Source organism: Trichoplusia ni, chromosome 2 (assembly GCF_003590095.1).
Source record: "Trichoplusia ni isolate ovarian cell line Hi5 chromosome 2, tn1, whole genome shotgun sequence".
NCBI lineage: Eukaryota > Metazoa > Arthropoda > Insecta > Lepidoptera > Noctuidae > Trichoplusia > Trichoplusia ni.
In genome coordinates, this window is record NC_039479.1 from 811,837 (window position 1) to 838,886 (window position 27,050).

A 27,050-nucleotide genomic window follows, 5' to 3' on the forward strand; every position below is an offset into this window, starting at 1 on the left:
ATTTGTAAGAATTCTGTTGGTTATTCCGATTAAATTTCTCGGAAGTCTAAGCGATCGCACGATTGTTTTCTTGAATTGAATTTCAGTGAAAGTTCTTTTTAATGCTAAGTGGTTAGGCATGTAATAATGTATGTTCCAAATGAGTTTTTTTATAAAGCTTTCTACGACGCATTTAAAAAAATGACTAAGTATCTTAAACATTAAACTTCCTGCTTTCATTAAAATAATATTTTGATTTCGATTTCGACGTTTCTAAAACGAAAAAGTATTTTATTGTAATTGAATGGTTTAGTAGGCATTTAGTTGTTGAAGATAATCCTTAGTCGTAAGAAAGATTTAGCCCCACAATAAAGTTGTTGTGTGATCTAAAATGCTTTTACGACTCGGAGATTTCGAGGTTTTATCTTTCCATACTGCCGAAGGAATCTTTTAAGCCCCTCTTTGTATACTGGGCTTCCTGTGCACAGAAGCTTAACGAATCACTGGGTCCTGTTAGTAATTATTTGAATTTCGTTTTGTTGGTCTCCATTTTAGATAAATGAAAATACATCTATACAGGATAAATACATTTTGTTCTCTTTTGTTGTTGAATTGAATGTTGAAAGCCATGTTCCATAGTGTATAGTTTTAGTAATTAAAACTTTCGTTTGTTACATGTTATGAATTTAAAAGTGATACAATAGTCAAAACTAACCATAAAGTTTTATGAGTTGCATAATTAAATGGTTTATTTCGTTGATATATTCATACTAGCAGCCCATGACTTTATTGACAATAAAGAAACTACACTAAACCTGTATAGTATCATACAAAACAATAAAGATAAACTTGATTCGAATGATCATCATTCATATGAATATATAATACAAAATGTTCAAGTTAAGCTAACAGCTCATAATGAACTAGATGACTACGTTCATGAAAGTCAAGTTTTCACAGAAAAGGATGATGTTATTAAGAGTTATCACCTTGTTGCTTCGTTTGGCCTTCGAGTTGAAGGTATATTACAAAACTTTGTGGGTACTGTTGTTGCTGTACTAGCAGCCCATGAAGGTCACGATGACGCTGAGGAGGGCAGCTGATAGGGGGTACTGGAGACGGAGCTGGCCACCGTGCTGCATTGCCGCTGGGTGTTCTCCTGACGAAAATTGACGAGTTAGGATTTTTATAACAGAAAATCATTGCATCATGCTATAGATACATTAAATGTTTTCAAATATTGACAATTTGATCCAATCAGTTAGATACCCATATTTTAACCTTAATTTTATTTAAACATTTTATGATTAAAACACTTGTAACAAATCAAATCAAAAAGTTCAGAAGGTTGATAAAAAGGAGGTCAAGAGGCTGCAAAAGCAGAAACTTGAGAGTTGATCTTAAAAGTTGCAGTTTTTTAATTGCTGTAAAAATTTTATGTCACTGTTATACGAAACCGTTAACGATGATAACGATGGCGATGACGGTATAAAACTATAAAGCAACTCACCGCTCAAGACATGGACGAGTACAGATCTCGGGTTGGCGTTCGCCGGCGCGCAGGTGTACCGCCCGGAGTCGGGGGCCTTAGCACGCTGCACCAGCAGGTGCGACGTGGTCGTCTCTCCCTTCTCCGTGATGACTGACACACCGCCACGAGGGGAGTCGTAGTTGATCTCCTGGTATGGAATGGAGAGAGGTTAATGGGAATATTTGTAATGGATTTCTGATATTTTGCGTCATTTGGCCCAATTATGATTGGATAAATTGTATAGACCAAACTTAAATCTAGAAGATAAAGATAAGAAGTATAAGAATTTCAAACTTTCTGAAATTCTAAGATGAACTGATTTGGTCATAGATGTTCAGTATTTTTATAAGCTTTGATCTGTTTTTCTTTTATAAGCTTTGAACTTTCACACAATGCCATCTAGTCTCCATCGAAACAAAGCTTGTATAAAGAATATAATTGTTTAAACAAACATGTTTAAATATTTCTAAATACATACATACATAGTGTAAATATATTACGCCCAGACACAGAACATAATGATGGTGTTCATTACACAAGTATTTGTTTTGGGTAGGAATCGAGTATAGCAGTCTGAGCCATTTACTACTACACCAACAAGTCAGTCAAAATTATCAAATTGATTTCACCGAGATAAAAAACTGAAAAAATCTCATTTTAAAAGTTCCTCTTTTCTTGAATAACCGGACTATCACTAATAGGATAGAAATTCCATTCATTTTATGAAATTCCATTTTTCACTCACGTTCACTCAAACAGGAGTAGTTTTAGCTTAATTATAGGAAGAATCTGTGAGATCACTTTAGCTAAGTACTATGCGTTTATAGAACACTAGCTTTTCGCTCCCGGCTTCGCCCGCGTCGAGGTCGGTTATATTGCGTTTCCAAGGGAACTCTTCAAAAGTCCGGGATGAAAACTATCCCATTTTCTTTCTCAATGTCAACTCTATCTCTGTACCAACTTCATTAAAATCAGTTCACTGGCTTAGACGTGAAAGCGCAACAGAAAGACAGACAGAGTTACTTTCGCATTTATAATATTAGTAGGGATTGTTCTCCCAGCACTCTACATTCAAACCTAGCCTACATACTTCTAAAAAGATCTGGACTTTCAGGTGGAATTATAAGGTCCATGTTACTCGAGAATTTTAAAACTCCTCGAATCAAGAGTTTTTAAAATGTAAATGTAAAAAAAGCAAAAATGGTTCTAGTGCAAAATGTAGAGCTTGAAATTCCTTTCATTTTACCTTTCCCTATGGATTTTTATGTTTGCTTTCTAGTAGTGCCTAAAATTTCCTAAAAAGCATTTGAAGTTGTAAAAATTTGTTTTATAGGTAGGTAGGTTTGATGTATCAATCTTATAATTTATTAAATTAACAAACTGGAACAAGTAAGTATTCTGAAATTTTACAAAATTTCATGATATTGTAATCATGAGATCTATAAGAGGGTAATTTAATTGTATTTAGGCTCGTAGATTTAAGAAGGTATGTGTTTGTATTACAAAGGCACATAATACACTCGGTATTCAATAAATTTTCCATCTATTTACTTAAAACTCTGACTGATACACCAAGAAATCACCAAAGAAGTGATATTTGGATATAAAATTTGTGACGTGCGACCATAAAAGCACTTTTAGCAAACCATAGCAGAAAACGGGCTTTATCAAAATTGATACTAAGTATAGCTATAGCTATAATAACGTTTGACGTGTCAAACTAAACATTTAAATACTCTATCTTTATCATCCTATAAATATTGATTTTATCATCCAAGGCAATCCAACCGAATGCTATCACTGTCTGTAAAGTTCTTTCTATTAATATTTCCACTAACTTATTCATTTGGCAACACTCCAGAAATTAAAGAGGCGTGAACGAACGGCGATTGCGACTTGGAGATTAATTTGATTAATTAAGAAATGATTTGTTGAAGAAATAGAAGTCATAACTTAAAGATTATCACTGAATTTTGAATATTATAATTTTATCTACTTTATTCATCTATTTTAGTGTGATTTAATTTTGATGACTTTGATTTTAGTCTTGACAAATCGAAGGTCAAAAACAATTATTTTAAAGAGAGAGTCAAAGAAATATATTAAGTGGAAAAAACCTAAATTTTCTTTAAACTCGGTATATAAATCAAAATTCTTTACAAGTTTCGCTACTTAAAACACCGTTTAACATCTAGGTTATTTAACTTTTTCACCCGCCTGCGCCACATAACTTCTGTAGCTATCCGACGGTCAAATTCAATTAAAATTCCCCATGTATAAATAAACTCTTGAATAATTAACCAATCAAGATTATTATTGAAATTAATCCGATCCACGAAAAACCCTTTATAATTTTAACAGCAATAAACCTTCCGTTTTAATTATTGGAAACGATTATTCTACATGAATGAAATAATCATAATTTGTTTCATGTTGGACCTATCGGCATACTTTGGTTCCATATAACAGGTTTATTACTTTTGCCAGGACCAGATTTATTATACTTGTATCTGATAATTCACGAGGTTATAACTACTTTACCGAATAATTTTGTAAGTATCTATACATATAATAAAATTGTAGAAAAGTGAAAACTGTATATTGAATATTTTAAAAAAAGAATGATTGCAGGGTGGTCTACGAACGATTCCGATGCCGAAAATATGATTTTTAGAATTTTTGTCTGTTTGTCTGTTTGTCTGTTTGTCTGTTTGTCTGTATGTATGTCCGGAAAGATCTCGGAAAGTACTGGATAGATTTGATTCAAATTTTCAGAGAATATCAACAAGAGGTCCGGTCAACATACTTTTTACTTATTATCTCGCATTTCGTTACAGGGGGTGAGCAGGAGCCTTTTATATCTGTACACAAATATCAAATTATCTCATAAACTACTGAATATATTTCGTTCAAATTTTGCATGAACCTTATCGTACACATGATACAACAAATATACAAAAACCATAACGCTACTATGTAGGGGGCATGAGCAGTAAAGTTTTAAATTTTTGGACTCACCCGTAACATCGTGTAATACAATTATGAAGTGTATTTTCACCCCATTGAGTAGTAGGCAGCACGGTCATCAATTTACTCAAAAAACATCACGCTATTTATCTTAAGACTTTTGGCAAAGCAATAATATATTTTTTCGAAAGTAAATCAATTTCACAAAATCAGTCATTTTATTCTGTTTCAAGTCTAATGTAGACCTAGCGCGACAATGATTAAAATAAGAGAAACAAACTATTAATACTTTTATTATTATTCTTTTGATGCAAATGTTACTTCGTAATCGGTACATTCTTGAAACAAAGGAACTTAAATTATTTTAATTTTTATTGGAGTACTAAAATTACTCAAGTTCAAATGTGGAATGCCGTAATATGATTTTGTGTTTATTGACGATAGGTGTATATACCTATGTTTTTAGCTCGGTAATGTTGGCGATGCTACTTCAAGATAAAGTAGTAGTGCGTGTAGTTCACATTGATCTCATCTATAATTATGCATAACAATAAATTACTGAACGACACAGTTAATTATTACCTTGGTTCATCTGTAACAACTAGCAACAAAAATATTAACTTTCAAACAAAAAAAAGCCTTTCAAACAATGAAATAATGTTTTCTTAAATTTGCAACATTACATAGGCCAAAAGTATTTCAGATAGAAAAGCCCAGAAAACTTGCATAAAAACTTCATAATAGGTATGCAATGTGAAAGATCTATGAGACCAAAGCTATCAATGAATAAGAGCGTACGCTAGAAGGTTTTTGACATTACGTATCTATTTATAGAACAATGTCTACTGATACCTGGGATTTTTCAATATTTTAACGATTTGATTGGTCTACATCCGCCATTACAGAGACCGCACACGTGGCCCTTCCAAAGATTCCTTTAACAATTTATTGTAATCTCTACTTATTTAAAATTTTCTTCTTTCGTAGCCTGGTAAAAACAGGGAAGGAACGAGACTGAATGAGTTTCTGAAATCCCAAAGCTAAGCCGACGAGGATTAGAAACATATTTTTGGAAATTTCTCCAATAAGGCTGATAATAGCGTGTAGCTATCAGCACTTACATCCGTCATACAATGTCTGGAAGATTCATTTTGGCTGTCGGTATCGACAGCATAACCTCATAACCAACCTCATGTAGTCTTTATTTAAGTTCCATTTATGCAGTAGGGATGACGGTATTTTACTTCAATGATCGTCAGGTACGTTAACGAATAAAATACGTATTTTTTCTTTGTAAATTGGTACAGTAAATAGAACTCATGCGCATGAAGTCACTTTTATGTTCATATTTTGCTTTGTCGTAACATCACAAATTAGACATATCCTATACTTTAGATTTTTGTCATTGTCAATTTGAAAAAAGGGGTGTCTGATATTTTTTTTTCACGCTATTTATTTATCAGCAATTTAAAGGCAAATCATGATCAAAACACCAGGGGGCCAAGATAACACGTTTACCAACTTTTTTATTTTGGAAATGTTCCAAATGTTTGTGAGGAAGATCAGTTTTAATATTAAAAGGACAATCAAACATAACGTGTTTCAGGAAACTGTTTATCTGGGCGCAATTTTGCAAAATCTTATATCTTATGACACTATGTAACATCCACAGTTACCGAGCCCGACTCTCACTTCACCAGCTCCGTCCACAAAAATAATTTGACATCTTATTTATATCGTCAGAAAACATCGTGTGTGAAAATAACAACTGTCTGGCTATCACTGTTCCTGAGAAACAGCCAGGTGACAGACAGACGAACGGACACCGGGGCCTCAGTAATATGGTTCTGGTTTACCTCTTTGGTTACAGTACAATAATAATTTTATGATACCTCATAATCACTATCATAATCCGTCTAACAATTTCAGGTGTAGGCTGGCCAAAGAACAGACGTGCTCGAAAATCATAACCCACCCAATTAGAAAATGGAAACCCTCGAAAGTAAAACATTTTTAGCAGAAGTGCTAAGACTGAGTTATACCTTCTGTTATTTTTTATACTTGCATCCCCCCCCCCATTTTTAAACGGCTCGATTTGTCAAACATGTCTTAACGAACACTCGCACATAATTCACGTTTAAATTAAAAAATTGTACAATTCGTTCGGAAGCTATGATGTCACAGACAGACGGGCAGGCAGGCAGATATGTCAAAGTTATAAGCCCCTCTTTTTGGGATTAAATAAGAAAAAGTCATTAAAACAGCTGTGAAATATTTGACACCAGGATAGTATCGTAAACGATGAAATGTGTTTGATTCAAACATTTGATAGTCTTTAGGCCGCTCAAGATTCATTATAATTTAGAAAAAAAAGCAAGCTTAAAATGTAAAAAAGAGTGTTTCATTTTCAATATTGTATTACATTTTTGCGATGATAGTTATAATTAAACTTCATAGTTTTTCACATCTTGAAAATCACGCAGACGAAGTCGCGGGCAACAGCTAGTCGTTGAATAAGATATTATTAACTACATCATAAATGATTTTCGGTATTTCAATATTTCGTATGTTGGTTTTAGATGGTTTAAAATGAAAAATTGGAGGAACAGTGGTCTTCTGTGACAGCTCATCCGTAAGTTTAAAGTAATTTGTCTGCGTCGATAGCCGAGTGATTGAGCTAAAAGCACTGTACGCGACTAGTAGCACGTTACATCCCCGCGTATGACAAGCATTTGTGTGATCAATGAATAATTGTTCTGCGTGTACTTGAATGTATATGAAACCCTTAAACTACAAAAAAATAATTCCTCAGAGAAATTCTCTTATTTAAAAGACTTTAATTATAAAAAAGACGTATCATGGTCACGGGCAGACTGAGATGGTGTTCGTCTTGACAGAAGATGTTGCTCGTTCTACCTTCATATTTTTAATTAATTATTTGGTGTGGTTATTTGTGAAGGTAGAACGAGCTACATCTTCTGTCAAGACGAACACCATCTCAGTCTGCCCGCGACCATGATACCTGCAAAGGTGTCGAAACGTCGGGAATTAAAATCAAAAATTAAACCGCGATAAAATCCGTAAAAGTAGTTTCATTTCAATTCCAAAAATATTCCAACACTTTTACAATCATCATCATCAACAGCCCATATTCGTTCACTGCTGGACATTTTGCCTACCGAATTGCACGCCATCGAGATCTATCTTGGTTTCTCTACATTGCTTACTAATAATATCTCATTTCAATACTCAATTGAATATTCTCTCATGTAATAGTTCCCGTTACGATTACAAAGCTCCCTAACATCTGCTTGTAATTCTCGAAACCTCGAAATCCTAGTTAATACTCAGTTGATCCTATCCCCAGATATGATCAGTTCAATGAGTAAGATAATATAGAACACCCTTGTGATACCATACCTGTGTAATACTCTTGATGGAATTTAGATTTAAAGTCTTTCCGAGAATTTAAATTTATATCACCTAAAATAACAAGTTGTTTTTAGTTAAAGAATACATTAACTAATATATTCTTTTAGAGATCTTGTTTATTAGATCTTATCTTAATACAGTGTTGAAAAGACCTTGTGTTCTAGATCCAATAACAATTTATTGTATTTTTATTGTAACTTTAAATAATTGTACCAGGTTATAGTCTCATATGACTACCTACCTACGTAGATACCTACTTAAAAAAAGACTTTACGGCATTATGACGTATTATCAGCAGCACATTCCATTTTTTTTTTTTCAAATAAAAGCGAACAAATAAAAATCAAAAGCCGCACCAGAAAATTCTCACAAAGACATATTATGCTTTAAAATATCTGAAGAAACATTTTACAAAAGGTGCCACTTTATACCTCCTTAAAGTTCAATTTTCAGTGGCAAGAGATGCCAAACGCACTGCACTCGTGATATAAATGAGTTCCAATTTGGTGGTCGAATAGTAACCTTCGGGGATGCAGCGATGGTACAATGTATTGTATCAGAAGTCTAGTATTGTGTACTGGGACCGTTTGTTTAGGATTTTAAGGTGTAGAATTTTTAGTTCCGTAGTTAGAAGTTAATTACAAAATAAATATTTCATTTTCTAAAGCAAGGATGTACAAAGCTGCATGCTTTTAGCGAGTTAAATAGAGTTTCTTGAGTGTTTTGTTCCATAGGAATGTTATTTTGTAATCATGCCTCTAGTCTATATCAGATCTGCGTATAATGTTTCTAAAGTGCCTATTTTTAAACGGGTCAAGAGATCTTTTCAATTTCATCGCTCGGATATATATAATGAAATATTTCATAAAATATTATCAATCCGAATACCTAAATAACAAGTTTACCCTTCTACGGTAAACTGGTAATTTCCTTATAGGAATCAAAAGTTAAATTTTTACTAGCATTATAATGTTACTTATGGATCACCCCTAAATACAGCAAAACAAAAAAAAATAGCGTTATCTCGTTTTTGAATTAGCAAACCTAAAAGCTGATGTAGATTTTCTTGTAGAAAATTGCATCTGAACTTTCTGAAGCTAATAAATTTCCCGAGCTGTAACAGCAAAAGTCCATAAATTATATATCAGGTAGATTACCTAATGGCCAGAAACGTGATTCCCTCCACTGACTTTCAAGAGTCAAGAATTAAATTCCGGAATTAAAACTAAAATATTTTTTGCAGTTCGACATAATCTCATTACAGGGAAATATTCACTGATTAAAACATGATTAATGGAAGCAATGACTTGCTTGCAGCCACGCTGTTAAATGAAGCGAAAACAATATTTATGAGCATGGAGTTGGAATTACTTGATCCCACCTCTTAAAAGCACTAGTAATTAAATTTTAATTTTAATCCTGGATAGTCATCAAAATGGCTGCGATAGCTTAGAGGTATGATAGTCTAGGGATAGCCCAGTCAAAGACCTTAGGTTCAAATCCTGATACGTATCAATGTCTTATTCATCATTCATAAACTTAATAGCGTATTACCAAGTAATTATCGCTTGCTCAAAACAGTAAAAGAAAACATCGTGAGGAAACCACCACAACTGGAATCATTTCAAGGATATGTGAAAAAAGCCTAAAGAAAGTTTAAAAATAGTGACACCACTTGTACATCAACCATACGAAAATATGAAGATCAAAATAATCAAGTAGAGTTCTCTTTATACGTTCAGAAGTTGCCAACAGACACAAACATGTGTTAAGCCTAGTTTTCAAACAAATGTTTCCCTATATTTTGGCAATTCTTCGGGATCGAACTGGCAAGATTTCAAACCAACTACTGAATAAAGCGGCAAACTAGACACCAAGGAGCCAGTGTCACTTAATTTATTTGAAACACTCCTTTGAATACTGAATAGGGATTCTATTGGATAAGTAAATGTAACTGTTGATGATCTAAGAAACGCTTAATTCAGTTTGAGTAGACTTAGAGCATCATATGATAGTAAAGAATAAAACTCCAATAAATAATAGTGTCATTATGGACATATTTAATAAAGCAGCAAATGTAATAACAAGACAACGCGGTATTTTAATGTCCTGTAAACAAAATGAAACATTCTCCATTACAGCAAAGAATACATCTACCGCACAAGACTAATGACATAAAACAAGAAATAAAACAAGACACATCAATTTCAGACAATATGAAACAGAATGATACAACTCATTTTCAATTGCAGCTAATAGAATAACAGCTATAAGACGAAACGGTAGCATCGTAGTGATTGCTCAATTCGATGCAAACACTGCTAACATTTGTAAAGCTCTCCAACTGAATGCTAAAGAGCAAAGTTATACTGAAGAAGGATTCTGTTGTATCAAATGTTTCAGCTTAATCACGGTGTCAAGCAACCCTCGCTACTTCTAGATATCATTTATTCTTGACTTTTCTTACTGTTTGTAGCGTATTTCTGATTTTATAATGGAATTTGTACCTAGAAAGAATTTTTTTTATTGAGATTTTCATATGGTTTCTCGCTTAGAATAATTTTAAGTACTGGCCGGTAGCTGTTGTCTAAAGCGGTGTCTCTGCAGAGTATAGGCCTCTTGACGAATTTTTATTCTTAACCAAGCTATGTAGTGACTGTTATTATAATGTTACTTGTGAGGTGTATTTTTAATAATTGTTTATTAGGAACAGGTTACTTTAGCATATTTATTGGGCCTTTCAAACTCCTTTCAGAATCCTTGATTATGAGCTGAAGCGTCTGAGGGCCCGCGAATCGAACTGACGATCCCGACAAATACGCTTAAGTGAATAGCTATCAAATGTACACAGAAATTCATTTTCTAATTGTTTGATGTAGTATAAAATAGTTTAAAGAAGCCTTTAGAATTTAATACTGTGTTAACTTCTAGCTTCTAACTGCTAGCTTCTACTAATATAAAGTCAGGTTTTCAAACTTTAACATATACTTACACAACATATTAATAAAACTTTTGACTCAATTAAATGTTGAATACCATTAAATCTTAACTTGTTAAAATGTTATACTAAATGACTTTAATAAAACTTTTTCCTTGCAGCTCGTTCCAACTTTAATATTGCTTTAGTTTTACATTCTCATAAAACGTTTATATGCAAAAAAACCTAAATTTTTTCGAAACATTTTCTTTCCTGACCAAAACATGGAAAATATCGCCATAACTCTTGTCAGCGTCCGTTGACAGCGGAGATAATTTCGCTGACGGTAGGATCTCGAGGGAGGCGAGGAATTTCTAAAAATGGCGGAGTTTTAAGGTCCTAATGTCACGTAGCCTTCGCGTGGAGGCAGCTTGATAAATGTAATTATTATACTTGTTTCGGGGGACCAAGGGTCTGCTTCGAAGTGGGGTGGCTCCAAGATATATTTGTTTACATTTTATGGGTCGATGTCGACGGCCTTCATCGCCTTGCGAGAGGACGCGATCAGGTCTCTAATGGTATTAATTTTAATTATCCCTGTTTTCGATTTATAAATGCCATTTAATTATATCTATAATTAGATGACTTTAAGATATCGTCAATTAATATCAAGTAAGCAAAAAAAACTGAACCAGCCTGTCATTAAATCCAACATGGCAATTACGCCACATCCCATTATAGACTAAATCCGTTCCTACGTTAGATAGGTTTACAGGATTACTTATCAACTCGCTTCACACGAAACTAAATGAACAGCTTTCAAAGGCAGCCTGCCTTTGCAGTACACCTCAACCATGTCGTCAAAGTTCCGATGCTAACTAATTTATTTACAGGAGTGAAACTGCCAGATTCAATCATTTGATACGAACGGAGGCTGAATTTATGCAAATTGCTGTCAGATGCAAATTGTTCATGTATTTATGTTGCAACAACTGTTTGTCAAAAACAATTGCGTGTTGTAAATGTTCGGCTACGGAATGTTCGAGTGAAATCTGAATATCTCTGAAGTGTCTCTAGTTTGACCTGTATAAAGGAAATACGTAGTTCTATTTGAGGCACCGCTTTTGCATGAGGAAATTCTTTTTTGGATATTTCAAGTTTTAAAAGAAACGAAGCTTGGTTACCAGATGTTCGTTTGAAAATAATTGATTTAATTCAGTCAATGTTCCAAAATTAGCATCATAATATGTATGGAAGACTTCGCACCAATAATTACCAGTTGCAAGCTGCCTATCAGTTCCCAACCTATAGATAATCGGGCTAGCTTTCATTTGAATGCAACTAAGTGTCACCGTTAAAAACACATAAGCTCAAGATGATTGACAGAGCTGTTGGTCTAGTAGTAAGTAGCTCTGACTGCTATATCGGAGGTTGTGAGTTCCATTCCCAGCCAGGACAAATGCCTGTGTGATTAGGGCGAGCATTTGTTCTATGTCGGGGTGTATTTTATCCACAATTTATATGTTTTTAGAAATATAAAAGTACGTCTATAAGCTATCTAGTTCGATAAATACAATTTGTGTAATTTGATATTATTATATAGAAATAAAATCAAGCCATATGGTACCTGAAAAAAAATAGTACACTTTCAACATCGTTCAAAGTATTACCTCATCATTATGAGTCCAGCGGATAGCTGGCGGTGGCTCCGGGGAGTGCTGCACCACGCACGTCAGGTTGATGGTGCTGCCCGTGTTGATGAACAGCTCCGGACCGCCCAGGATCGTCGTCAGCGGCTCTGTTTGGAGATACTCTTGGTTAGGTAATGTTGATTATAACAATAAAAACATATATTCGACTTCTGGTAAAAAATTGTAATGGAAAACTAATAAATTTTGAATGGGACGAAATTTTAATTATAGTTTTACAGGTATTGTGAGGTAAACTTGATGAAATTTTTGTGGGACCAGATAATAGACATAGATGACACGTTAAATGATGATAAAATCAACAAAATCGGTTCATCCAGTCCTAAGTAATGACTTATCTGAGTTAACAAAACTAAAAAAAAAACAAACAAACAGAAATTGAGAACCTCCTCTTTTTGGATTCGGTTGAAAATGAGCTATATTCGTTGAAAACACGAATTATAAGTTTTGTAAAGCTAATGTTGAGTCGTAACTAATTTTCTTTTAATCAAATACACTCAGAAAATAGTCTCCGAAGGAACTTTAATACTATCAAATAAATTTTCCACTCTTCTTAAACAAAGGAGCATCCAAAAAATTGAAGAAACTAAATATTGGATTCTTAAAAGTAAAACTAGGAATTGAATCACGCTACCTTCGGGTACAAGTGTGTATATTACTTATACTGATGCCAAAATCCTCTAAAATACGTATTGTTCAGATCAGTTATGAGAAGTAGGAGTCGAAAAGCATAACTTATTAAAACAATACATAAATGTTAATATTCTATATTGTTTTCAAGGACCCATTGTTCAAAATTATGGCAATTATAAATTCAGCCATCGTTTCGCTAATATTTTCAAATTAAGTTTGAAGTTTGCTTTTGTTTTCGAGTCAATTTAAATTATCTATAATCAAAATAAAGTTTTGCGAATGGGACCAGATATAAACGTCTTTGTCTTAATATTGTTGACTTCTATCGCATAATACTAAAACGCAATTTTAGATCTAAGATTAAATTTAGCATATTGCAATTTTATAGGCCTTCAATAAGTTACATATTTACTATATTCATCACTTAAGCCAAAGTAATTCAAATTTAAATAATTTTTTTTTATTATTAGAAGGCGCATTAATTTAGTATTTTCAAAGTGAAATAAATTTAGAATTGATTTAATTTAAATAAATTCAAAATCTAAATCTATATTCTGATCCTGAAACGAAAACAAATTCCATTCATGAGTTTGAATTCATATTTATTTGCAAAGTCAATGACTTTTCTTATCTCAGTATTTCTTTGCTCATATGAATATGAAATGGCGTCGCTAAGGTGGTTTCTCGGACTTTATCTAACGAAGCTTTTGTGTGAGAACTGTTATAGGTGCTCAATGCAGTTGGTGTTGGTCGAGTAGTATACGATAACTTTCAATATATTGTAAGCATTTGATTTTATTAGATTGGTGATAAGAAAAAATTCGCTATTTTTGATGGCACGAATGAGTCGCTCGGGGTATTGTAAACGAAGATTAGATTTTAAGAGACATCTGAGTAAAAGTTGAGACTAAAATTAAAAATATCGGACCTAGAAATAACCCGAATAAAAAAAGGGAAATTTGACTGAATCTATTAATTTAAGTCTGTTTAGTCGGTCAGACAGATTTCCAAAAAATATTAAAGTAATAAGTATTATTTTCGTTTTTTTACAATATTTCAAAGGTAAGAAAATGAAAAGCACTTTCACACTTCACACATGTATGACAGAAAGGGCTTAAAACATCACTTGTTAGTAAAAAGTGACGTCACACGAGATTTTAAATCCCCTTCATTTTTTGTTCACAAAATAAAAGAAAAAATATGTATCCATTTTTTTTCAGTACCATCTGACAAACTAGACAATTTCAGACAAAATCCCATAGAACGAAGAAAAAGTAACAGGCCAAAAACATCCCTAGCTAATGAGAAATTTCTCTTAAATTACGAAATTTCTTTTTCTTAAATCATATCGGGAAAAACATTAAGTCACTAAGTACTTCCAAGGTTGGCCTTAAACAGCTTGTCATTACTTTAATCGTTTTTTCAACAATTAGGCCATTACAAGCAGTTTTGAATGCCCAGAAATTACCGCTCCAATTCAGTGTTGGTTCTTTGAGAAAAAACTGGAAGGAAACTAAGCATTTACTCTTTTATTCCATTAATTGCGAAGCAGACTTCCGTATTTTTTAATCTTATTTTTGCATTAGACTCTCCATTATGGATGGATTTTCTTTAAGGTCGCGAAGTCACGGTATTGGGTTACTAGTTTAAAATTGAGACGATCGATCTTTTATTCATGTAGATATTTTGGAATGCTGAAATGTTAATCAGTTTTAAGTTTAGTAAGTCGCTTGCGAGACGACCTTAACGCTTACCGCGCGGGCTGGTTCCATGACGGCCAGAATAGGGAATCGTGGAAGGATTTGGGGGAGGCCTTTGCCCAGCAGTGGGATACAGTGGGCTAGATAAAAAAAAAGTTGCATGCCACTTAAAATAAAATAGCCCATTTCAAATCAATATAAAATGAAATATGGAGATAAATAACAATTTCAGAACATCAGAAAATAAATGAATATCAAATCTTTCAACACGAAAGCCAAAAATCAGCTCGCTAATCAATTGTGATCCCATCACAAAATAAATATGAATACTGGAAAACAAGTTAAATAAAAAGCAAAAACCAAACTAGATTTACCTAAAGCCAAACGAGCGAAGTCAATGCGTCACCGATTTCATAAATATGTTTACATTTCTAAAATGTCCTGGATTTTTGGCTGGCATCCATTGGGAACTGAATGAAAGTTGCCTAAAATTTTTGGCTCAAATCTACCGTTGTTACGTGTTGTTGCTGTGTTACATTTTGATGAATCCATTCAAATACGTGGAGAATAATATCATTCATGATGAACAAGTTATCTAGCATATGAATTCAAAATCTACGGCTTAATTTTGGGTCTCCGAAATTTTATCTTGTATGTGAAAAGTTTTGCTGGTGCGAGGTCTTGGTTTGTAGAACTTGGCTATATTTATGTCGTGGTTGTGGACTATCGTCTTATTTTATGTTTGGGGACAATTTTTTTACTGTACAATAAAAGCATGAGGTCCAAAAGACAAAAAGCGTAAAATTACTAACATTAGCAACAATATTTTGATAAAAGAGGATTAAAAAAAAATGTTTCAATTATTCGTTAAATCTTAAGGATTTTTTGGTGTGCACATAATATTTGGGGCTTATTATTAACTTCTTACTAAATCCTAACTGTAGCAACACGTTTTCAGGTAGTGTAAATAAAACCTTATATAAGAATCGACCATGACCCCTGACCCATTCGACTTCATGCATCAAAAACTCGAATCAAACATGGAAAATGTGACCTTTTCCCATCCGATATGTTTCCTCTTTTTTCATCACACATGCTAATATATTTCCATGTATTTGTTTTACAAACAGGCGTACATGCAAGTCGGCAAGATCACCTGCCATCAAAGGAAGCAATATCAAGTTATTTGCCCCGCAAGCCGTAACGATGAATTTTATATTCCGCTTTTTGATGGCCGCAGATTAAAATTTTATTTTACATGAAATATTGCCTTAAGGCTTAAACGAGTGTTTTACTTATTTTGGAAAAAAATCTTAAATAAATAATAAAAAAATACGTTTTTTATTTAAATATGCATTGGTAGGTTTCAATCAAACGATTGGTACTGGCTACCTTTAGGCAGCATTTTACTAGTAGAGAAAACATATGCCAAAATTTGAATATGAGAATAAAAAAGAGAGCTATTTGATTAAGATAGATGATGCTTTATATCGGTAGATATAAAGTTCATTTTCGAGCTCCTCGATGGTTAATTTATGCACAAGAAAATTAAGGACACTCAAGCCTACTTAGTATCGTGCCCTAAAAATAAATCATGATAAGAATATTTCCATGATCCAGCACATAATCCTAATTCTGATGAAAAGCCTCGTTCAAGGAGGATTCCCCAAAACTCTGTGACGTTAAATAAACAAGATATTCTTAGGTTATTTTATCAGTGTGAAAAATTCGAGGTTTTGTGGTGAAGCTAATCTTAAGGCGAGGCCGGCCTCATAAATAACGCCTAATTCTGTGCCGCTGCAAATTCTTGTTTATCATGAATTTGTGTGACTTTGCTCTTCGTATTCTTTTAGGCGCTCGCTATTTATTAGATACCAGATGTCCTTGTTACTTTCAGTAAAAGCAATTTAAGTAAAATGGTAAATACTTTGAATTTGGTTTACGTTTTTTCACCTTGTACCTATACGTTTTAGAAATCAGTGAAAACAAATCAAAACTAAAATATTTATTAGCAAGAACAACAAGGTTTACCTACATAGAGGAAAGATCTTGTAACCTAAGTCACTGTCTTCTGCCTGCAAACAAGCGTGCAAATGACAAATATTTATTTAACTATCTAAGGAATCAATTATTCTTATCTTACAGAATTTTCATCACTTTGTTTTCAAGATTGACGTTAATCCTATGACCTACTTACATACCCACAAGTAGTAATAAAGTACGAAAACACATAGAACACTTTTCCCCGAAACTATTTTTTGATACAATTTATAGAAACTTCCCAAAGCTCTAAGCTATCTATCTGCCATGTCGGTAATATACTCTTTGATTGATTTACCCACTGAACAGTTTTATGTCGCCAGTGACCTTACTCAAACGTGATAAAAGTATTGATATGGACATTCTCACAAACCACATAAATCAGCTGACGCCACCAGATATATCCACTCATTTTATTCGCGTTCGTCATTTTCCTGTTTTTTGGAGGGATGGAATTATTTGAGTTGTGGGAATATGACACTTTTGTTGAGATAACTTGAGATTATTTTCCTATTTACATTCACTTGGATATAAGTTTCTTTTTTTAATTGTATTACTAGTGTTTTAAGGTTTACCTTTAAGTATTCGATTGAAAAAAAAAAACGTGGAAAGCATGATTCAGATTTGTCAAACTTGACTGAATATTTCAACTATGTACTGTATGTGATAACGCCAAACCTACAGATATCCTATTGCTAGGTATTCTCATTTAGGGTAAGTCCAAACATTGATCTACTCAAGCTTACTGTCAGTCTATATTATTATCTTGTCAGTGATGGCTTAGAAAATTTTAAGAAAGTACATATAATTATAAAAATGTCACTTTACCTGTATTATGTTCGACCCTAAAATTCGTGCTTGTAAATTCCGTCACCAAAACGTCGGTATTAACAGACTTTTTTGTCCAAATGTATTCTCTCAAGTCCATATGACTAGAATACTATAGATATAGGTTTATATCTGAATCATCAAGTAAACACATATTCTCTATCAAAAACCTTACCAAAGATCGTTATATTTTAATACTATTACGGTTTTCCTCTAAATTGTGAACTGTTTGTTGTAATAACATCCCAATAACGTATTTTCACGGTAACTGTCGGCCATAAAACGGATACCAGCGTTATTTTATGTAATACTACAAGTTTATCGCTCGAGAATCGCAATGCATTTTTGCTTGACCCACTATTGCAAAAAGTTTTCATACTTGTATTTCTTGAAAAATAAAATTTTAAACTCTTGTTTTAGCTTTAGTTTAACCTATTTTGTAGTGATTCGTTTTATTTTGATTGATTTTTAAACAAAATTTTATAACCATCTCATTTTTTTTTTAAATATGTTTTAAGTGTTTAGGTTTCTAAACACAGTCCAAAAAAAATATGGAATAGTTATTCAGGAGTTATGGCACAGAAATATAAACGAGTTCTGAGACCATTGAACTCTTTTTAACAGTCAAAACTCATTATTAATTTGCCTTATTACAATGATGTAAAAACTTATTTGTAGGTACCTCATGAGTTCTCAGGAACAAAATAGAAAAAATCGGATGGTACATAAACTTGTTCTTGTATTCCTTTTAGACTATTTAGCTTTACACCTGCAAAGTTTGCTAATAACGGTACCAAGTTTCATGTAACACGGTGCACTTCTGTTAAAATACAGTTAACGAAACTCATTTCATTCATTGGAAGCAAGGAAGGTGCAAGTTTAGGTAAAATTGCAACAACACTTTTTTTTAAACGAGTAAACGTACGAAATCATCAAAAATCTTATTTCCGAAATTGTAATAGAAAAAAACTTTACCACAGAAAACGAAATTAAGGTTAAGTGGTACGCGGAAAAAGCAATAAACCTAATTACACAAAAAATCATATCCTAAAAACATCAAAAGATTCAGATGCCTCGAGTCGTGTATTTAAAAAAATCCATTCCAGACATCCAGTATTTTTTGCCACACCCAACATTTTTATTTCACGAAAAGATTTGCTGGAACCATTAACTCAGTAAGGCGAATAAATTAACTAGCATTCGTTTCAAGCCCAGTCCTCTTTAATGCTAGCTCTAGAAAATTTAAATAGGGCTAGAAAGTAGAGTGCATAAATAGGAGTTTTCTTACTTTGATTCAACGGTCATTACAGATCGTGGAGTAAATTGAACGTCGGAATGTAATTGGAACATCGTGTGTTGAACTTTTCCTGTTAATTGAACACTGACTTAAATTTATTCCCTCATCGGTTTGGCTGTCGATTTACAGAGTTGTTACTACGTTTTCTTTAATTAATTCTTGGTAAGATTTTTAAATTGGATTGTGTGCGGTTAATGATTGGAATAGTCAGTCTTTCCTTCGCAACTTAATTGCGTTTTGTGGCAAAGACAAGAGAAAATTACATCTAAAAATTATATTTAAGTTGAGATGAAAATTACATGTATCACTTTGAATCAAATGAGGTCAGTTCCAAACAGTACAAGTTTTCAAATACCACTCATACCATTCACCTCTGTTAAACTTACTTGCGACGATTATGGTTAATACTAAGTGCATGTAGAATATAATATCACGCTTGAAAACCTTGCCTAGCATGTTATTCAAGACAATGGAACTGTCAAAAGCAGGTTCACTACAGCTACCTCAACATCTCATGTAACGCCAAATACCTATGTTTTATACCTTTAAGCCCATTATTCAGCAAAATTTAAAATATACCTTGTCTTAGTATACCATTGAATAAAGTAATTTAGTTGATCCCTCTTTCACTTTCTACACGCTATATGTGTATGTATAAATACTTGTATCGATGAGAACAAAACATCAACATTAGCTTCATCAATAATTTTAATAATGTTTTTAAAAAATGAAAACGCACAGCTTACTTAAAAAAAAACTATTCAGCTAAACTTGATGATTTTTTATGAGATTAAATGACAGCTTTATGGTGAAAACAATGAACACTATCGGTTGATCCAGTCCGAAGTTCTGAATTACCAAACATGAATAAATTCTTCCTTTTTGAAGTACTCGTAGGTAGAAAATAAAACAGAATCGTATTTACCGACGACGGAGAGGTACATCCGGTGTCCGATGGGCGGCGTGGTACCGACTTGGCACTCGTAGATGCCCGAGTCGCGGCGCTGTGGGAACCTTATCTGAAAAGAGAAATAGCATTAACTTCTAAACAGACAGAACGCTGTAGATGTGGCTTGACTTCGAGAACGGAAATTATTTAAAGGTAGTCGTTTTGTTTTACTAGCTAGGTAAGAGGGAAAAGCTAATACAGATATTTTACAAGCTTGTATTTATTATGTCCCTTTTTCTGTTATCAAAACTTGCAAAGTAAATAGATACTGGTTTTCGGTTAAGCTGATACTTTGCGTGCATAAGTATGACAATGCAATGAAATGTTGTTATGACACTCATTTGATGATGAAGTGGGCAGGTGGCTACAGAAATTCATTGCCTTGGCGAGAATTTTGATCGATACAAATACATACCATCACAAATATAATTTCAGACTCCCTTTGCGGGATCTTCGTTCTTTCTATCATACTTTTGTGCCTTAATATTTTTTTTGACAATGGTTCTTACCTGCGGAACTTTGTTAGCCCATACTGTAATACCACTATCGATTATAAGTTCATCATTATGACGAAAACATTTTGCCCCGTCATCTCATTTATTGTAATCTATTTCTGTCTGTACGGTCTTCCATACAGCGTTATTTGGATTCCTTATTCAATTGACATGAAGCGCGTGGGCGTCATGTGTGACAGACATTTTTGGGAATCGTGACGTCATCTGCGGCCTTCAGTTCCAATATTTCGTGTTCCTTATGTCGTAGAGTAAATAGCTTAAGTGGATCTAAGGATGGACGGTAAATCGTTTGAGGATATACATGTACGTCATCATCAAGAAACAGACTATAGTCACTCGTGAAATAGTCATAATAATGGATCATTTTATTATCAGGCTACTAAGGCCCATAGACATATGTATACCTATCCTATGTGTATATCGTACATATATGTATGTCGTAGTCCATCACTATTAAATCCCTTCCTACTAACTGTTCCTCAAAGGTTATGTAACGAATGTAATGGAAATTTAAATACGATATTATCCTGGTTATATTATTCATTTCAGATTTTCAACGAAAACCTCAATATCACATACAAACGGGAAGTAATTACTTACCGATGTTTTTGTGAAACTACAAGTCTGTAAGACTCTGGCCCTACGCGGTACCCTTTTTTTTTGGTAAGGCGGGTGAATCCTCATGCACATCCATTCCCTCGGGGGAGGAAATGGGTAGCATCAGACTTTTACTGACTAAACCTGAACCGCCGTGCTACGTCATCCGCGTTTTTTTATCGGTGTAGGGCAATGCGTTGTAACCCTAACCATAGCCAACTTTAGGCATTCGGTGAACTTATTAAACTTACTTTTAGTATCCAGTCCTCAGTGTGAGGGTTGTGGACGCTGATGAATCTCTGGTCCGAGGTGTACGTCATCCTGCCTGACGTCAGCAGGTGGATGTCGCGATGTCGGATCCATGATACCTGGACAAATAGCACATCATAAATATCGTCAAAAAATGCAATAACAGGAAAGTTTTGAAAATTGCCAGATACGGAGATCTTTTGGATACTGGCCAAAATAAAAATACGGAACCAAAACAATCCTCATGACCGTAATGATGTAAGTGAAAATGAAACAAACGTCTTTAATATAATCAACAGTACATAGACAAACAATATAATACATCAACAAAAACTCAATTAAACTACTAAGTCAACCTCAACCTGAATCGTGTGGAAGTACTTAGTTATTTGGTTTCATTCAATTCTGTGGTTTCAAGTTTAACTGGGGTAGCTGTAATGGTATTGTTTTGTGAAGAGTTTGTAATCACTTATATAACCTCGCCAAGCATGTACCGTGGAGAACTTCAATTTAAATGTTTGAATCCAAAACGGGTTGTTGTAAAATGAGATTTATTGCAAAAGGTTAAAGTAAAATATTGCTTGCACAAAATTACACGATGTCTGCAATGTATCGTTTGTAGCTTCAATATAAGTGCTGGTCATCAGCTCTAGTTTTATCTAAATTGGAAGCAAATATTTGAACGAACATAAAATATTTGCTCCATTCAAGGTTTGATCATTACGTTCCAACAATCCATGCCAACGGCATCGACGTTTCAATTATGTAGGACAAAAAATGTTTTTACCTTTACATTTTGTTTCTTGATTGCTTCGTAGGCTTCACACTTATTAAATTCCTAAAATATAGCTTTCACCAGAAAGGTATAATTATCCAGGTCTTTTTTTCATAAAGGATTTCATTATTAAATATTTTCTGAGCGTTTACTATGAGCTTTCCAAGAAAAAAATTTGCCTTAATAGAAGCAAAAGAAAAACACGGCACTATTTTTTTAGTTGCGTGTCTTTTCTCATGAATGTTTCCAACATAGCAAAAAAACCTAAGAGCTCATAAGACCACATTTTTGGACAGTCAATCAATAATTTGGTCAAATTCCACTTACTGTCCTATTCCCAAGATCATGGACCCTGCAGTTCAGCTGCGCTGTCTTCCCCACCAGGGCTGTGACATTCTTGGAGTGCGGGACGTCGAACCTTGGACCTCGCTGTGTCAGACCTAAGTCCACATCTGTGTAGTCCAACTCTGGTACTCCATCTGTGCCCAGGCCGTTGGTGTTGTCTGTACAACCTAGGAAAAAACAAAAAAAAAATGAAACCTGCGAAAATTCTCACAATCCGATTGGGTCCAAAACAGGTTAGGCTTTAAAGGGAAATCATTCTTCTAGAAACTTTTCATTTTGCATGACTAATTATTAAAAAAAATGTCATCTCTTCTGTCTTCTGCTTAGACTCATTTCAAAAGATAGTGGATCACTAAAGCATTGTAAATTGTCCATATAGTATGTTCTTAACATTCATAACCCATTGAAATGGGCAGAATAGATAGACTGTCGCCCATATACAGTACAACATTTTGTGACGGTTAGACGGAAAGTCAACTAGCTATCACAGTTCACAGTAGCTTGAAAGATCCAAATTAGATCCATAATTGCCATGTCACATAATATTTTAAACAATCTAGTAAATAAATCCAAAACAATACATTGTATAAGAACACCTTTCACATTTCCAAATAACTGTCAGCTCGTATCCTATATTTGTTGTCACAAATATTTGTTTCGAGTTTCCGTTCCGTTTCTGTTCCGTTTCCGACTTTAAGTTGAACGTATGCGTACGTGATTCGGGAACGTAATGGCGTTCGTGGATTGAACGAGTGAGTGAGATATGAAAGGAATGAATGAATAATTACTAGCATACAATATCCGGGGAATGAGGATTCTTCTTTGTGTTGAATTTTTAGGTGAAATTTTTGTGGACTGTGTGTATGAGAACCTTCTCTATTTTCTTAATAGACAAATGGGTGGGATTTATGGGCTTATATTGACTGATACGCATTAATTATAAGCTATCCAAAAAATGATTTCTCTATTTCACAGTACATTTTGACTTAAAGCTATAAAAATGAGTATATAGGTATTAATTGTTTATAATGACGCAAAATCTCATTGCCCACATACATTTTGGACTATGGCGGATGGACTATAGAAAACGAAAATGCCTTTGTAACAAACCATACCTAATAAATATTGAAATTCCTAGATAAAACCACAAGGCCAGCGCAACATTCCCATTCGGAAGGTCTAAACAAATGCCAATGTGACGTTTTCATAGTTACATGTACATACTGCTTTGATTATTCCAACACACCATTGACAAACTGTGAATATAGTGATTCCAAATATGGGAATTTGAAATCGCCAACACGCAGTGAGCTAGCATGGTGATTGAAACTCAAACTTTTTCTAAAAGGATGAAGTCTGTGCGTAACAATAAGACATTCGTAAGCTACACGAGTATAATTATAATAATTATCATGTATTAGAGAGTGAGACTGATTCATTATTAAATGATGCAACGGTTTACTCACGCGTATTTATCGGGGTAGCCCGACTAGTTTCGGACCCAACCGGAGTCCTTAATCATGAGCAGACGCGGCGGGATCGCGAGTCGAACTGCCTAGTCGGGCTACCCCGATAAATACGCGTGAGTAAACCGTTACATCATTTAATATTAGAAAGTGTACAACCGAACAAAAAAAAATAAAAGACGATCCTTTTTATATCGCAGAAGTCAGAGCAATAGCATCAAAACCAAAAGTTTCTTGTCATAGAAAATCAAGTGTAGGTCGTGTTAAAAGACTTGTTGTACAATACAATAACAATGCACCGCCCGCGGCAGCTGTATCAAAGCAAACAGTACACAGCTAACTCCAGCATTTCTGTGTTTATCCACATAATGTCTTCGGGCTATTCTCACTGGATTACCTAATAGAAAACACTAAAGCACGAGTATATAACAATAGAAAGATAGAAACGCGGTTTAGATAGCATTTTTGATATAAAGTACTGCAGTATTTCTAAAGATAATGTTGTGAAGACTTAATGTGTTTCGAGTTAGGTTTTGTCAGATTTTATCTACGACAATCGATATTGTCAAGTAAGGGCACGTCTTTTTGGTTTGACTTGAGATTTTGATTCAAGACCTCGTCCATAAAGGTGGTCGTTTGTACCAATATACCGAATAGTCTTTACCAGATAATATTTTATTTTCCTAGTGGTTTAATTTGAAATTGCCTCACATTATAAATGAGGTATCAATTCGCTTAAATGACTGCATTTGTAAATGACAAAAATTTTACTTAGTTAAGCAAAAAGCTGAATATATATTTAATCCTGATTCCTAAAAAAATGTTTAACAAGAAATATAAAAACCACTCAATCTCGCTCTAAGTGCACGCTCACAGACGCTGGCCGATGTTTTTGAGCAGCATAAAATTTTCAGAGATGATTTTCGGGATCCCGTTCGTATTTTCAGTGCAGCGCGGGAATTGGAATCGTGCTTGGTAATTGGCAAACTCGTTACATATGGATCAATACCTGGAATCGTGTACTTTACTTTGAACTTTGCACCCACCGGGGCATTCGACTGACACTTTTAGAAAATAAACCCCAATGAATGTCTAAAGTGATCACGGGGGGATGAATTCGGTTGAAGTTAATTTTGTGGTCCACTAGTCAAAGATTTTGTGCTGCGATAAAATGTTTCTAGATTAAATAAATAACACAAACACACTGATACATGGACAGCAAATTGTTGAAACAAAATCACCATTACAGTTTTGCAATTTCAGATCTATCATCTCTGAAAGTCATAATAAGGCAAATAATGAATATAATAATACTCTGCTAAAATATAATGATACTAGTCAATGAAACAGAAGACGATCAATATAAAATACAAAATAGCTAGATTATGCCTAATACACATTTTAATTCATCAGAATAAACAATAAGTACTATTAAAAACAAGTCTCAAAAATCAAAGTGAAAATTCTAGGAAGCCGACAGAATAACTGTAAAAGCATGTTACTTACAATACTCGTCACGATCTACATCAAGGCGACTAGGAAGTAAAGTTCTTGCCACTTAAAACACCTGAACGAACCGCGAACTTGATCACTCCTCGTAGAAAGTTGTTATAGTGATGTGATCACGATTCAATGGGTATCGATAAAAAATTAGTCGAGAGGAATCGACTTTTAAAGTGGAGTTTTTTAATCGATGTATTTTTTTACTTTTGCTTTATTGAAATGAGTGTTTGATTATTATTTGTGACTGAAAATAAGAGTAAATCGTTTCTTTCATGAGCAATTAGTTTGTTCTTCGTATTTGATTAAAATATATAAAAAAGTATGTTGGTGAAGTTAAACGCTGTGATTTACATTTTGTTGATTTAGTTAGCTGTTTATATAAAATAACTATTGAACATAAAATAAAAGCAAAGAATCTATAGATTGGCTGGATCATAAACGAGGTGGGCAATCCCGATTAATATGTGTGAGTAAACTGTTCTACCATTTTAGTATGAAACATCTTCACGCAAAATAATAAGAAAAAAAACTTGCCTATTATATATTATATACTAGCTGACCCAGCAAATGTTGTTTTGCCGATTTTTTTTTCTAGTTGTATATATTTTTAGTGCCACTTTATAAAAAATAAAAACAAACAATTTCATCCAAAAAATAAAAGTGTTTTTTTATTGCGACCTACCCTTAACACTTAGGGGTATGAAAAATAGATGTTGGTCGATTCTCAGACCTACTGAATACGCATATAAAATTTGTTAAAAATCGGTTAAGCCGTTTCGGAGGAGTAAGGTAACTAACATCGTGACACGGGAATTTTGTATATTAGAAGATTATACAAGTCACTCAACTGTTTGCGTCTTCACCTATACACGTATGTTTTGAAGCTTGAACCTAAAACCTTCCCCTTCAGGTATTTATTTCTCCTCAATGACGTTACAAACGTCAGTTCAACGTCAGCTTTACAATAAACAGCCTAGGTCAATAAACTATTACGAAACTACGTCCCGTCGAAAATTTTCAATGTAAATTTTATGCTAAAACCATTTTTGTACGTCAAACAGAATGATATATCGCCTTCCGAACGAAGTATTTTATTTCGCACATTTTAAATAAACAAAGTCAACTTTTATAAATATTAAAATTTCTCCTATTTGACTTTGACTGTGACTTTTATGGAATGAAAATTAACTTTATAAATATAATGTGTTAGTTGAATCAACGTGGTCTGGAATCATTAATTTTGTAAGAGTTCATAAATTTAAGATTCAGGTTGAAACCTACTGGCATTATTTCAGTATCTTCACTGAAATACGGTTAAAAACATTGTTTTGAGTTACTTCTAACCTCTTCGTTTTAATCTTGCTCTATTGTTACTGTATAAACTGGTGCTAGAGTAAGGCCTAGGTAAAAAAATAATCATATATATGCACTTACTCAATATAATTTGCACTCATACAGAGTAAGATGAAAAACGAAATGTTTGAATAGATTCCAGAAAACATTTAATAATAATAAACTCTCTTTATTAACTATGTAACAAAAAGGAACTAAAGAAAAAGGTAATATTCAAAGTATTCTCAGTAATCCTCAATCTTCTAGAGCCTACAAAAAATAGCCT

The 27,050-nt window shown here is 33.7% G+C and overlaps 1 protein-coding gene across 1 annotated transcript in view; it reads right to left on the minus strand.

Moving 5' to 3' along the window:
- Positions 1 to 226: 226 nt before the first annotated feature.
- The window catches only part of LOC113502332 (zwei Ig domain protein zig-8-like), a 62,362-nt gene continuing 35,538 nt past the window's right edge, over positions 227 to 27,050 (minus strand). Inside the window, exons 3-8 of the mRNA XM_026883872.1 lie at positions 22,446 to 22,630; positions 21,346 to 21,462; positions 19,959 to 20,052; positions 12,497 to 12,624; positions 1,490 to 1,658; positions 227 to 1,138 (exon numbers count right to left, since the gene is read on the minus strand). Of these exons, the coding sequence (XP_026739673.1) occupies positions 1,038 to 1,138; positions 1,490 to 1,658; positions 12,497 to 12,624; positions 19,959 to 20,052; positions 21,346 to 21,462; positions 22,446 to 22,630 (794 nt within the window). The 3' untranslated portion in view covers positions 227 to 1,037. The remainder of the gene's footprint in view (positions 1,139 to 1,489; positions 1,659 to 12,496; positions 12,625 to 19,958; positions 20,053 to 21,345; positions 21,463 to 22,445; positions 22,631 to 27,050) is intronic.